Source organism: Petaurus breviceps, unplaced genomic scaffold (genome assembly GCF_028583685.1).
Source record: "Petaurus breviceps papuanus isolate PSGF00001 unplaced genomic scaffold, PetGlider_PUasm1.0 175, whole genome shotgun sequence".
NCBI classification, from domain to species: Eukaryota; Metazoa; Chordata; class Mammalia; order Diprotodontia; family Petauridae; genus Petaurus; species Petaurus breviceps.
In genome coordinates this window covers 60966699-60981303 of record NW_027185764.1, presented here as the reverse complement: position 1 = coordinate 60981303, position 14605 = coordinate 60966699, and the positions used below count along the sequence as shown (strand labels likewise).

At 38.1% G+C, this 14605-nt stretch overlaps 1 protein-coding gene across 1 annotated transcript in view; it reads right to left on the bottom strand.

Annotated features, from left to right (window-relative positions):
* Nucleotides 1–1457: 1457 nt before the first annotated feature.
* Nucleotides 1458–14605, bottom strand: part of GLIPR2 (GLI pathogenesis related 2) — a 49747-nt gene continuing 36599 nt past the window's right edge. Inside the window, exon 5 of the mRNA XM_069085232.1 lies at nt 1458–3392. Within this exon, the coding sequence (XP_068941333.1) occupies nt 3229–3392 (164 nt within the window). The 3' untranslated portion in view covers nt 1458–3228. The remainder of the gene's footprint in view (nt 3393–14605) is intronic.

Here is a 14605-nt window from a genome sequence, read left to right as displayed (position 1 = left end):
ATGTCCCTAGACATTGGTGAAATCACATATCCCAAACACAAAATATACTTGTACTGTCTACCTCACAGGATTGTGAGAAAAAGCCCTTTGCAAGCATTAAAGGGCAATATGATTGTGGATTCATTGGACTGTAGATTTAGAGCTGGAAGCGTCCTTATGGGTCCTCTATTTCAACCCTCATCTCAGATGAGGAAACTGACGCCAAGAGATGAAACATAGTATGTGACAGAGCCTAGTGGTGATATCTCTTGATTTGCACTTGGAAAATAGAATATATATATATATATAATTGATACAATACAACTGTTTCCTATCTATATTCTCTTTAATAAATACTTGTTCATTAATAGTGATATTTCTACCTCCTTTATAAGCATATCCAGGACAATGCTATTAGGGCTCACAGTGCCCTTGATGGAGAAAAGTTTTCTGTAATGACTTTTGCAAATCTCTTCCATTTTCTTCAGTTTATAATGTTCCTTCCATTTTCATCCCTGAATGCCCCAGTTACATACCTTTCCAAGGTTTCTTTAAATTGGCTTTGTCCTCCACTACTTTCTATTTTGAGACAATATTGTCCATAATCATCTATCATCCCTCTTCATAAGATTTTACAACCTGCAAAGTTTTATTTTGGGGGAGAAGGGGAGGGTAAAATTTTAAATGTTTTCTATTATTGTGGTGCTATAGATTTGGGGAATGTCTAGTTGTGGGGAAGGGATAAGTTCAAGAAGGATGGAAGACAAGTAACCAGGCAGGCATAATCAGTAGAAATAGGAGAACCTTGAAGTTCTAGATAAATGTTACCTGTTATTATTAACTAGGAAAATACAATGTCAAGGAGCAAAACATTTCCATTCTATTAGAATGGGTCCAACTAGTGCTGCACAAATAATCTGGACCAGGGGTGGGGAACATGAGATCACTTGTGGCCCTCTAGGTGCTCAAGTGTGGTCTTTTGACTGAATCCGAGTGTTCTTTGAAGTTTGGATTCAGTCAAAGGGCCATACTTTAGGACCTAGAAGGTCACATATGGTCTCTATCCTGCACGTTCCCCTTCCTTTGTCTAGACACTGGACAATTTGTCCTTATTTAAAGAAGTACTAGGTAAGTATTGGTTATCCCTTGGTTTTCAACAAACCATCATGACAAGAAACTTACAAAATGTGCAACAATTTACCTTTCTCTGTCTAAAACAGAATCTTCTAATGATGATTCAGAACTTTGCAGTGAACAATTCTTCTGAACATAATTTCTCATCACACAGTACTCTAAATGTACTAAATGTAAATACTAATAATGTAAATAAAATGGAGATCTAATTTCATATAGTAAAAACTAAACACTCTAAATGTAGCATATACTAAGCCTGGGGCACATTTGATAAACTACTTAAGAGACTTGAATTAAATAGTACTTGAAAAAGAAACTAGTACAAATCACTTCAGAATAATGTATTATATGAAAAATATGGTTTATTTGCTAATGTTCTCCATAACATTAAGTCCCTGGATTACATTAGGAATAAAAAATAAGCGTTAAAAAAAACAAACAATTTTGATAACGTAAGACATTGGAACACTGTAAAATAGAATTGGTTTCTATTCAAATTTACTCTAAGCTGGAATTTTTAAAACACCAATCTCAAATTCTACAGCTGGTTTTTCCAAGGAGAGATGACTGAAATAGTAGACATCAGTTTCTAGGGTATACACTGTGGGGAATGCTCTTTAATTAATTAGCTACAATGTTTGAATTATATGTGATACTCAATAAATGTACATGTATTTTAACCTTAAGGCAAATGCTTCACAAATATAAATACTGAATCAGACTAAAGGACACAGGGTTATTTATGCTAAAATCTTTCAAGGACACATGGCTTTTATTATGACTTTTAAGTTGCGTGCATTTGACATAATTCTGGGAGGCAATATCAGCACATCTGTAACACTACAGAGCTGCGAGAAGTACTGCTTTTGCTCATTTCCTGCTTTGAGATCGCTTACCACAGAGGCCAGAGCAAGGAGACAGTTTATAATCCTTCAAATTCCACCGAGCTCATCTAAGGCTGTCCTAAGAAGGCTTGTCTAAGGTCACTGTTAAGCTCAAGGAAATATAGAGATCATGGACAGCAAAAAAGAGAGCTTCTTTTACCATGTTTAAAGTTTGATGCTACATGCCTGTATACATATACACATGTATTTGTATACATGTTAGTCATTCACTAAAGTCTTACTCTGATACATGGGCACTTAGGTGACTTTGGGTTCCTGAAGGCAAGGCTGCCCAAACTAGAAAAGCTTGGAGTAAAGAGACGTAGCTGGCATTCCAACTATCCAAGCCCAGTCTAGCTAGATGTGAGTGGCATATAAGTAAAAGGCTAGTCATCAAGTATAAATTTTGAAGGCAGAGAAACCCATGGAGACTGTCCACTATGTCACAGATGGGTTGTAATCTGTGCCAAAGAAGGGGGTGTGCATCCTGGAAATATTAAAGTCAATATATAAGCTATTTAATATGACAGTTTTAGCCACAAACATAGGAATCAATCAGTCCAGTGTCCATATTGTGTTGTGACCAACTTGATGGTGTTTTGAAATAGAAAAAAATTTTCTTTTTAAAAAATGAGGAGGTATAAGAGGAAGTGAAGGTTGTCATAGATTTTGTATCTTTAAAGTCACTGGAGTTATAAAGTCACACTGGAATGCAATTCGCTTACAGATCATATCAACTTTTACAAAGATGATAAATTCATGTTCTAATGTATCTATAATTTTAAAACCAAAAGTTGATTTTTAGCTAGAATGAATAAATCATAAGGAGTCTGGGTTTTTTCCATTTTAAATATTCATAATAATACCAAACTATAATGCATAAAGATAAATGCAAAACTTCAGTTGTTTTCAAAATAATGGAAATTTAGAAAACAGAGTTCTGGACGTGGTATAGGAGGAAAGAATACAATCAATTTGCTTTTCAAAAAAAGTTACAAGAAATGATTACTTCTTTTTTTATGCAAAGTTCACATGAGATAATCCAAGTAGCTGAACCAGATCATTAAATGCTTATTTTAAGTCTTCTTAAAGAAGTCAATTCACACTCATAATGTGTATTAGAGTGTGTGCTGTCAAAGCGACAGGTAAACATGGGTATCAAGCTTTAGATTTCATAGGCATTTTACTGTTACACTCTGCAGTCCACAATTAATGTTTTGCATTTTAAAAATCATTTCTTTGTAGGACGAGGGATGTTTTCTTCAAAGAAACCAGGACTGACAATATTTCCAGCTGGAAAGTATCTGGCAACCACATAGGAAGAACCATCATTTGCAGAGGCCTTTCCAACCCCCATCTTCTTTGTGTTCTTCCATATCATTGCTGTAAAATGTCCTGGATGGGGAAGAAAAGGATTAAACAAAAGATCAATCCCTGGAATCTCTAAAAGGATTTCACAAACTTACAATTTCTGTGTTGTACTTTTAATGACCCCAGGGAGCTCCCTGAAATATGAACCCACTTTTATAAAAGCAATCTTGTTCTGGTGATGCTAAGTGGCAGCAAATCATGGGATCCACAATCTCTCAAAATAAAAGTGTCAAATTGCCCAAAGGACAATAGAGACCCATGGAGAATGTTTATATTACCAATGAAGGGATGTACACCAAACAGTATAAAAACAACTCCAAGACCCACGTCTAGAAGAAATACATATAGAAAGGCTATGATAACAAATGAAAGTCTACATCTTTATGCTGGTACCTATTTAATGTGGGAAACCCTGGGAAGGTCCCCAGCATGTTGGATGGAGCCCTTGTGAAGTATTTATAAGATGTATTTGAAAGTATCTTTGATAGTATAACAACTCTATCAATCAATGTGCATTATTAAGGGTTTACTGTGTGTCAAGACAGTGCAGGGCATTGGAAATAAAAAAAAAAGGCTCAAAGCAATTCTTGCCCTGAAGGAGTTTATACTCTAATGGGAGGGACAGATAGAAGGCTGATCTGAAAGTGAAGAAATTAGCTGGTGGCGTAGGGGCAGAAAAGGCCTACTGCAGAAGGTAGACTTTGAGCTGGTTTGGGGTGTGGTATTTGAGGAAGCCTTGGAGACACTGTCTATATTTGAGGAGGAGTACACAAACTGCTGAGATAACACTCCATTAGAATATCCTAGTAATACATTCTCAAACAAAAACGAAACATAACCATTCTGTGGAAACCTATTTGTTTCATATGTGTATATAGTAAATCTATCTGCATTATGCAAATTCAACTTTACATAAAAAAATTCTGAAAGAAATCCACATTCCAAAAAAACCCCCAACTGTACTAACTTTACAATACTGTGCTCAAGCTCTCTCTCTCCCCCTCCCCCCATTCTTGCCCCTTGGTTTGGTGCTCTCTGGCTCTATTTATGTAAAGTGAGAACTGTCTATAAACATAGACATACTTGTGCATATATACATATGATTAAATGGACAAAGAAATAGAAATATTGAGAACAAAAATGATTTTTAACATAATTCAAAATTCTACTCTGGTGCCTCATTGTGGCCTGCTGATAACTGTGGGTTCTTGGATATGCTGGTAGAAGGTCTTACATCAAGCCAGAAAGACTTCAAGTACTGGCTTAGAAATGTGTAGAGAACTACATCAAAAGAGAATGTCCACTAGGTAATGATTTTTCTTGACCACAGCAGCTCAGGAAACCATCTATTAAATTAAAATCAGTCAATCAATCTCTTCTGTTTTATTTTTTCCTGAATACAGCTAAATGTGTAGCAATCCTGAGGGGGGCATTTCTAGCCCTGGAGGCAGACTTATTAGCTTGAAAGGGACAGGAGATGCTGGGTCCTCAGGCACTTTGGAAGGAGCCCAGATAAATACTGCAGTACTTCTTGGAGAATACTCTCACTGGCCACAGAATGAACCTAACCCCTGGTCAGGACAGCCAGAAGAAATGGATGGGGAGGAAACTGTTTGGAAAACACAGAGCTAAGGGAAAACATAAAATGCTGATTTGACAAACCAACAAAGTGCCTTCTGTGTTGATATTTTAAGTATTAACTTCCCAACAAAGTGTAATGTAGTTCTAAGTTGTTACTGCTGCTGCTTATTTAAGTCTTGTCAATGTACAATTGAGAAATCTCCTGTGTTAAGCACTTTTGTGTGCAGAGGAAATACAGAGCTGACAAAAATCTGATGTACATTGTACACCAAAATACCTTTTTACTCTCCCTTCTGGAGAGATCCTGGATATAAGCCAGACATAAAACTTTAAGTAATTTTCCTTGGTACTATAGGTGGTCTTTTACATGCCACTGTAGGGATATAAAGAACCAGAGAAAAGGAGAAAAAAGGAGCCTGACCACTCTCTTTGGACTCAGCAGTAGTCATTACTGTTCTATACAAACTAAGTATAAAGTAGCTTTGAAAGGGAGAGTGCTAGCTGCTTGGGGAATCAATGAAGGTTTTATGTAGACAATGGTGTTTGAGCTGAGACTTGAAGGGAACCAGAGATTTGAAAAGGGAGTGAGGAGGAAAAAGGGCATTCCAAAAATGGGGAAGTCAATGCAAAGGTGTGGAAACGGGAGATGGCCTTGATGGCTGCTGGAAAGCAAGGATAAGCCAGTATAGCAAGACTATAGAGTGAGTGGAGAGGAGTAATGTGTAGGAAAACTAGCAAGGTAGGAAAAGCCAGATGTGTATTTTCTCCTAGAGAGAAAAGGAGGCCACTTGAGTTTATTGCGGGGATATGGGGTTGATGGCAACATGGTCAAACTAGTACTTTAGGAAAATAATTCTGATAGCAGTATGGAGAATGTAGTAGAGTGTGGAGAAACTTGAGATTTAATTCAGTAAGTATTAAGCACTTATCACATACATGTAACTGCTCTAGATGTTGAGAACACACAAAAAAAATAGTCTTTGTTAAGGACTTTATTGCTTTATTGAGGTACGTACCACTAAATAAATAAGGAAATACAAGGTAATTTGAAGAAGCCAAAAACCCTAACAACTGGAGAGATCAAGGCAGGCTTCATCCAAGAGGTGAGACCTGAACTGAGCTTTTAAGGAAAATACAGACTTGGAAAGGTTATGATTAGGCAGACGCCCATTCCACATATGAAAAAATCACCTGTGTGAGTTTGTGAAGAGAAACTGGAGGTATAGAAGGAAAAAAGGAAGTAGTGCAGTTTAGCTGCAACATTATGTGAAGGGGATTTCATATAGATGGAAAGGTGGATATAAAACTAACCTGCTGATAGGTTGAGGATTGCATATTATCTGAGCCAACAAGGTTCCCTCCCCTAAAGGTTTTTGAGAAGGGGAGGGATGTGGTTAGTTCTGTGACTTATGAAGATGACTTTGGTTGCTGTGTGGACATTAGAATGGAGACTGGGAGATTATAAGTATGGCGATGAATGAGGAGGCTATTACAGTGGTTCAGGTGAGGAGGAGGGCTTACACTGGGGCAGTGGCTGTGTGTGGGAAAGAGGAATGGGAGAGATTTGATTTTAAAATGGACAAGACCAATCAACTGACTAGCTATTGGGAGTGAGAGAGAAGAGGTAAAGATAGCTCTGACATCACAAACTTGTACTACTCCAAGGACTGTGTTACTCTCAAGAAAAGGCAAGTTTGGAAGCAGGATGGTTTTTGGGAAAGAGGATCTGTTCACTTTAAGGCATGTTTAGTTTGGGAATGCATGAGTTCACCAAGGCAAGTGAATTTAGCTTTGGAGAACAAATACAGAGCTGTCAGACAAACAGGAGAACTAGGAGAGAAGAGTGTTATATTAGCAAAGGGAGGCAAGATGAAAAAGTGTGGAAGACAAGAAATGGGGGATGCAGGGAAGGTCTGATGTGTTTGTATTATTTTTCTCTAGTTTTTCCACTTTCTCTACTTTGATCCTGTTTCTTTTCAGTCCCCATTTCTTCCCCTATTGCTGCAAAGATCTGAAACTAACAATATGGGAACTCTAGAAATTTCCTTGTAGTGTTTGCATTTTCACCATGAGCTGGAAAACTCTTGGAAGAAGAGAAACACTACATTCCAATGGGCTAGACTGATTCTGCTGTTTAAGAGAGCACCTGTCCCAGGATATTGTTACTCCCTGAAATTAGCTCGTATGTTTGTGCTTTTATTAGTATTATGGAACTGGATGAAAACAAAACAATCAACTAAAAAAGTCAATGAAGAATAGAAAACAATTTAGATTGAACAATTTAGTTTCTTCCCCATCATTGTTTAAATGATGAGATTTGAGGCAGGGAGACCAATTAGGAAGCTGCTGGAATAATCTAGGCAAGAGGTACTGAGGACCTGAACTTAAATGGGAGCTCTATGATTAGAGTGAAGGGTTAAATGAGAGAGATGTTGTGAAAGTAAAAACGCCAAGATTTGTCAAGTAACTGAATAGGGGTAAGCGAGAATAAGGAATCCACTATAATGCTGAGAATAGGAACCTTTAAGATGCTGAAAGGATAATGGTTCCTTCTACTCCATCAGTTGGAGCCGGTTATATAGATCATGGTCATGTGTATAGAAAGGGTAGTTACACCCTGTGGGAGCTGAAAAAGTTACCAAGAGTAGTTAGTACAGAGGTGGAGAAGAAAATGGCCCAGGACAGAACTTTGGGGAATACCCAAGGTAACAATGATGATAAGGAGTGGTCAGACAGGCAGGAGGGAAAACAGGAGAGCATAGTGTCATGAAAACCTAGAGAGGAGACAGTATCCAGGAGAAAGATGTGGTCAGTAGCATCAAACATTGCAAATAGTTGGACAAGGATTTGGACCCTGAAAAAACTATCAGTTTAGACAATGAAAAGAGAGCAGTTTCAGTTCGGTAATGGTCGAAAGTCACACTGCAAGAAGGTAATGTGGAAATAAGAGGAGAGGAAGTAGAGGTACTAAGTGTAGACAATTTCTTCAAGGAGTCCAGCTGAGAAATGGAGAACTATAGGATAATAGCTTGAGGAGACAGTAGGGTCTAGTGAAAGTTTTTTTTAAGGATGGGAAAGACTTGGACACATTTCAAAGCAAGAGGGAAGGACTCAGTAGACAAGGAGAGATTAAAATTCAAGAGAGAGAGGGGAATGACTTAGGGTACTGTCTGCCAGAGCAGATGGGAAAGGATAGGGGATGAAGCACACACCTAGATGGATTGGCCTTGGCAAGGAAAAGGGCTGCTTTTTGAGAGACTGGTAGAAAAGGAAGAGTAACAATGAGTGGAAGATGATGCCAATGAGTTTTGAGAGAAAAAGAACAGACTAGATTTTTTTTGGTAAAGTAAGAGGCAAGGTCCTCAACTAAGTGAGAGAGATCTGGGAAAGAGGAGTTATGTGGAGCTTAAGGAATGGAAAGAAGATTTAGACTAGCTTCTGTGAGTAGTGAGATAGGGAACCAATTAGAGAAAAATAGCAGGACTGCCTTGATGTAGTAAAAGCCTATTTGAAACTGGATAACATGAATATGTAATGTACTCAGTCAACATAGTTAAAAGACTTTCCCCTCACTTAGTAAATGGTGACTAGGAGCAGAGGTAGATATAATGAAGAACTGATGTTTGGCAAGAGAAGAGCAGCTAGGGATTACAAAGTAGATAACGTTATAGAGCTGAAATGCCTGCCTACTAAATTGGAGTTGGAAAGGGAAGAAAATCAAAGCAGAGGTAATAATTTGAGAAAATGCTAAGTGGTAGAGGAAATGAAGTACTGATGAAGGCAAGAACACATGCAGGAGGGATAAAGCAGAGCTATTATGTGGCTGGGGTAGAATGAAGGAGTAGGTAATAGGACTTAAGAAGTTTGAGGAAATAGGAGGTTGGGGAGCTTAACAGAGCATCTACATGGATATTAAGTTCCCCATGTCAGTCAATAAGCATTTACTATGTATATACTCACTAAGTACACCAGGGACTGTGCTAAGCTAGGAAGTGTGGAAAAGAAGATAGTAAGGCATGTACTGATTTTTTTTGAGAAAAGAGGGAGAATATCCTGGGTGTTGGTATGTTATAAGTACCATAACTTTAATTTGAGTAGTCCTCAAAAGAGGAAAAGTTACTGAATGAAGAAGATAAAGAGAAAATAGAATGTGGGACAGGAGAAGGTCTCTTGTAGAAGGTAGAAACTGAACTGGGTCTAAAAGAAAGCTAGTCAGGAGAAACAGATGAGGAAAAAGAATAATCCAGCCCTGGGCAGAGATAGGAGATACAGTCTTGTGGGTGAGGAACAGCAAGAAGGTCAATGTAATTGGATTAGAACATGAAGGGGAATAAGTGTGGGGAAATCTGGAAAGGCTGGAAGGGGTTGTCAGACTGTGAAAAGCTTTAAATAACAAACGGGATTTTGGCAGCTGAGAGGAGGATGGATTTGAGTAGAAAAGAGACTTAAAGTAGGGAGACCAACCAGAAGGCTACTCTAATATCCAAGAAAGAATTCTTTAGTTGAACAAGATCTGAGGGAACACCTAATCTGAGTCCCTCATTTTAAAAGTGAGAAAATTAAGACCCTCAGCATACAATTCACTTGTTCAAGATCACAGAGCTAACTGGTTGTAGGGCCGGGATTAGAACCCAGATCTTGACTCCCAATTCAGGTGCTTTTGCACACTAATGCCTCTTGCACAGCTGACCTGGTAGTATTTGGTAACAAGTGGTAATGGGTAAGGCAAGTGGGGCATCTGGGCACTAAGTGTCATTTGTTTGAGGTGTCAATGTCTCTCTAATTCTTTGGGGACATGCTGAAGCAGGGACTTGAGGTCCACAACTGGAATTTTGAAGGTGTGGAAATCTTAAATATTATTATAGTATTTAACTTTGCAAATAATTTCCTACTTCCTGAATATTTCCCATCTCTATCTTTCTTATAAAGAAACTACTCTATAGGAATAAGGTTTGGCAACCCCCTCTGTTGAGTGATTTCTGTGCTTAGGTAGTCAGGTTTGGTGGGAAGAGGAAAGTTGTTTTTTTTTTACTTCGCTCTGGTGGAACTAGATGCAATACTCAGTGCTCTGCTGCTCAGCATGAAGAGTCTTAGGTGGGTCAAAGCAGCAGAAGCAGGTCGTGTTTAACTCCAAAACCCCCAGAGCACTGAGATTACTTTTAGTAACCCCTCAGTTTGAAATACACAATACCAGACTATTATGAAAAACTTCTTCAGATTCATCAGAAAGTGGAATGGTTCTGGAAAATGTTTTTCTGGAGATGGAGCCAAGATGGTGGAAAGAAGCCAGGAAGTTGCCTGAGTTTTTCCCAGTTTCCCTCAGAAACAATGTTAAATGAAGCCTCTATACAGATTCTTCTGGAGCGACAGAACCCACAAAAAGAGTGAAACAATTTTCCAGCTTCAGATAACTTAGAAAGACTTCAGGAAAGATCTGTCTCACTTGGATAAAAGGGGAGCACAGCCTAGGGAAGACAAGTGTCAGGGCAAGCCACAGCACAGATCAACAACTGAGTCCTCTTGTCCTGGCTCCGTAGGCCAGTTGTGAGGCCTTCAGCCCCATTGCAGAAGGCAAATTGTGAGTTTCAGAACCCCAGCACAACAGGCACAATTAGGTAGGGCCACTCCAGTGCAGTGGGCAAGCTGCAAACACCTGAGGCCCCAGCACACAAAGACAGTGAGCAGACCCCTTTAACCCCCGGCGCAAAAAGCTTGGGACAGTGCCCCCTGTGCCCAGGAGCAGAGTTCAACTTTAAAAGTCACAAAATAGATTGAAAAATGAGTAATAAACAGAAGAGTCCTAACCATAGAAAGCTACTATGGTGACAGGGAAGATCAAAATACAAACTCTGAACAACCAAGTCAAAATGCCTGCATATGAAACCTCAAAGTGGAATATGAATTGGTCTCATGACCAAAAGTCCTCTTGAAAGATCTCAAAAAGAATTTAAAAAATCAAGTGAGAATAGAAAAAAAACTGGGAAAAGAAATGAATTATGCAAGAGAATAATGAAAAAATAGTCTACAGCTTAGAAAAGGAAGCACAAAAATCGATTGAAGAAAACAATTTAAAAAGTAGAATTGGCCAAATGGGAAAAAAATTGACTGAAGAAAACTTCTCTAGAAATAGAATTGGTCAAATGGAAAAGGTGGTACAAAAGCTAATTTAAGAAAATAATTCCTTAAAAATCAGAATTGGGCAAGTGGAAGCTATTGACTCTATGAGACATTACGAATGAGTCAAACAAAATCAAAAGAATGAAAAAAATAGAAGAAAATGTAAAATACCTCACTAGAAAAACAACTGACCTGGAAAATAGATCCAGGAGAGAGAATTTAAGAATTATTGGACTACCTGAAGGCCATGATAAAAAAAAAAAGAGCCTGGCCAGCATCTTCCAAGAAATTATCAAGAAAAACTGCCCTGAGAGAACCAGAGGGCAAAATAATTACAGAAAGAACCGACTGATCACCTCCTGAAAGAGATCCCAAAATAAAAACTCCAAGAAATATTGTAGCCAAATTCCAGAATCATCAGGCAAGGATAAAATACTGTAAACAGCCATAAAGAAACAATTCAAATATCAAGGAGCCACAGTCAGGATTACACAGGATTTAGCAGCTTCTAAAATAAAGGCCTGGAGGACTTGGAATATGATATTCCAGAAGGCAAAGGAGCTTGGATTACAACCAAGAATCAACTACCCAGTAAAACTGAGCATTATCTTTTGGGGGAAAAGATGGAAATTCACTGAAATAGGGTACTTTCAAACTTTGCTGATGAAAAGACCAGAGCTGAATAGAAAATTTGATCTTCAAATACAACACTGAAGAGAAGCAAAGAAAAGTTAAACAAAGAAAAAAAAACCCCATGTATTCAATAAGATTAAACTATTTACATCCCTAAACGGGAAGATGATACTTTTAACTCATGAGAACTGTATCTTTACTAGGGCAATTAGAAGATATACACATAGACAGATGGTATGAATTTAAGTTGACATTGATGTGATGATATAAAAAAGGGGTGAGAAAAGGATTGTATTGGGGAGAAGAGGAAAGAGGGAGGCAGAATAGGGTAAATTATATCACGTTAAGAGGTACAAAAGACCTATTACAGTGGAGGGAAAGAATGTGGGGGGGTGGTGAGCATTATTTGAAAACATTTTCCTGAATAATTGCCAAAAAACTTATTAGAAAAAAAACCTCTAATTTATTTTTCTGGAACAGATATAAAATTGGATGCAAAACTTTTTTAAGAGAGAAAAAAGACATTTAAATCAGACAAAGTAACAGAGAACACAACACATTCTAAGAAAATAGAAATACACAAATTGGCTAGTGAGCTTAATTAAAACTCAAGGTAATGTGGTAGAATATAGTATTACAAGGATAGTTTATAAGCATTTATAAGGGGAAACACTGATCACTAAGCTAGCATGGCTTTATAGAAAACTGGTCAGTCTTGACTAATTTTCTTTTTTGAAAGGGTTACTGGATCAGGGATCTAGTCAGGAATGAGGAATTCTATTTACATAGTATACTTACATTTCAGCAAAGCATCTAAGTCTATCACATTATTCTTGTGGACAAGATAGAAAAACATGGGATAAGTGATGATATGGTTATGAAATTCAATGAGTTATGAGTTCAATGATAGGACTAATTCTTTTTTTTGCATTTTGGAGGGCAATTGGGGTTAAGTGACTTGCCCAAAGTCACACAGCTAGTTTTGTGTGTGTGTGTGTCAAGTCCAGGGCCGGTACTCTATTCACTGCACCACCTAGCCACCCCTAATAGGACTAATTCTTGAAAGGAGGTCTTTAGGGAATGCTCCAAGGATTATTTTTCAACATTTCAATCAGTGACTAGGATGAAAGAATGCTTATCAAATTTGAACATGAAGCTAGACGCTCTGAGCTACATGAAACATCTAACATGTTGGATGACAAAGTCAGGACCCACGAAGATTTTAATAGGCCAGAATGATGGGTCAAAATTAAATAAGATGAAATTTGATTAAAAATAAACAAAGTGCTATACTCGGGTTTATTTAAAAAGAAACACACCCAAATTCATGAAACTAAATTACTATATAATAGTTTGTTTGAAAAAGATCTGAGGTTACAGTGAACTGCAAACTTACTATGAGTGAAAAGTCTAACAAAGAAGCCACCAAAACTAATGAGATCTTAGGCTACATTGAAAGGTGGCATGTCTCAAATGAAGAGGAGGGCCATGTTGCACCTCTGCCCTCTTCAGACTATATCTAGAAACCTGGGGGTGTTAAGTTTAGAGATGAAAAGATTTTGACTGAGATTTTTAAACTCCATACTCTTTCTAATCAGTTTCAGTTGTCTCTCCTCTCTGAGTAGAGGGCAGTGTACTAAGAGTATTACTCCTCCCAATGCCTTCTTTTACAATGGCTTACAGCCTTCTTGGTAATTCCATTTTCTGTCAGCTGCTCTGCTCCCCTCTCCTACTTGGGAACAACATACCCCAGAGCTAGGTACTCCCTGGTTTCCTCCCTTTTCGGTTTCCTTTTCTGTGTAGTCTTCCCTCATTAGATTAAGCTCCTTCAGGGCAAGAACTATCTCTTTTTCTTATTTGTATTCCCAGTGCTCAGCACAATGCTTGGCATATGTTATTGTTCTGCTGGGTCCTACTCTTTATGACCCTATGGACCATAGCATGCCAGGCTCATCTATTCTCCACTATCTCTCTAAGTCTGTCTAAGCTCATATTCATTGCTTCCATGACATCATCTATTCATCTCATCCTCTGCCATCCCCTTCTCCTTTTGTCTCCAATCTTTTCCAACAACAGGGTCTTTTCCAATGAGTCCTATCTTTTCATCATGTGGCCAAAGGATTTAAGCTTCAGCTTCAGGATTTGTCCTTCCAATGAACAGTATGAATAAATTTCTTTTAAGTATTTTCTGATTTGGTCTCTTTCTTTCCTGTCTAAGGGACTCTCAAAAGTCTTCTCCAGCACCAGAATTAAAAAGTGTCAATTCTGCAGCACTGTTTTCCTTGCAGTCCAACTCTCACAGTCATATATTACTCCTAGAACCATAGCTTTATTTATAGGCACCTTTTTTTTTTTTTGCTTTTTGGAGGGGAAAAGGTAGAGCAATTGGGGTTAAGTGACTTGCCCAAGGTCACATGGCTAGGTTTGTGTGTATGTGTGTGAAGTGTTTGAGGCTGGATTTGAACTCGGGTCCTCCTGACTCCAGGGCTGGTGCTCTATTTGCTGCGCCACCTAGCCACCCCAATAGGGACCTTTGTTGACAAAATAATGATGTCTCTGCTTTTTAGTATGCTGTCGAGATTTGTCATAGCATTGCTTCCAAGGAGCAAGTGTCTTTTAATTTCATAGCTGCAGTAGTCATCAGCAGTGATCTTTCAACTCAAGAATATACATTCTGATAGTTCCTGTTTCTTCTCCATTCATCTGCCAGGAAGTGATGGGAGCTATTGCCAAGAAGTTTGATTTTTTTTCTTCTTAATAGCACTTTTTTTTCCCGCCAATTACATACAAAGATAGATTTCGACATTAATTTTTGTTGAATTTGAGTTCTAAAATTTTTCTCCTTCCTTTCCTCTTCCCCAAAACAGCAAGCAATCTGATATAAGTTATAAGTGTACAATCACGTT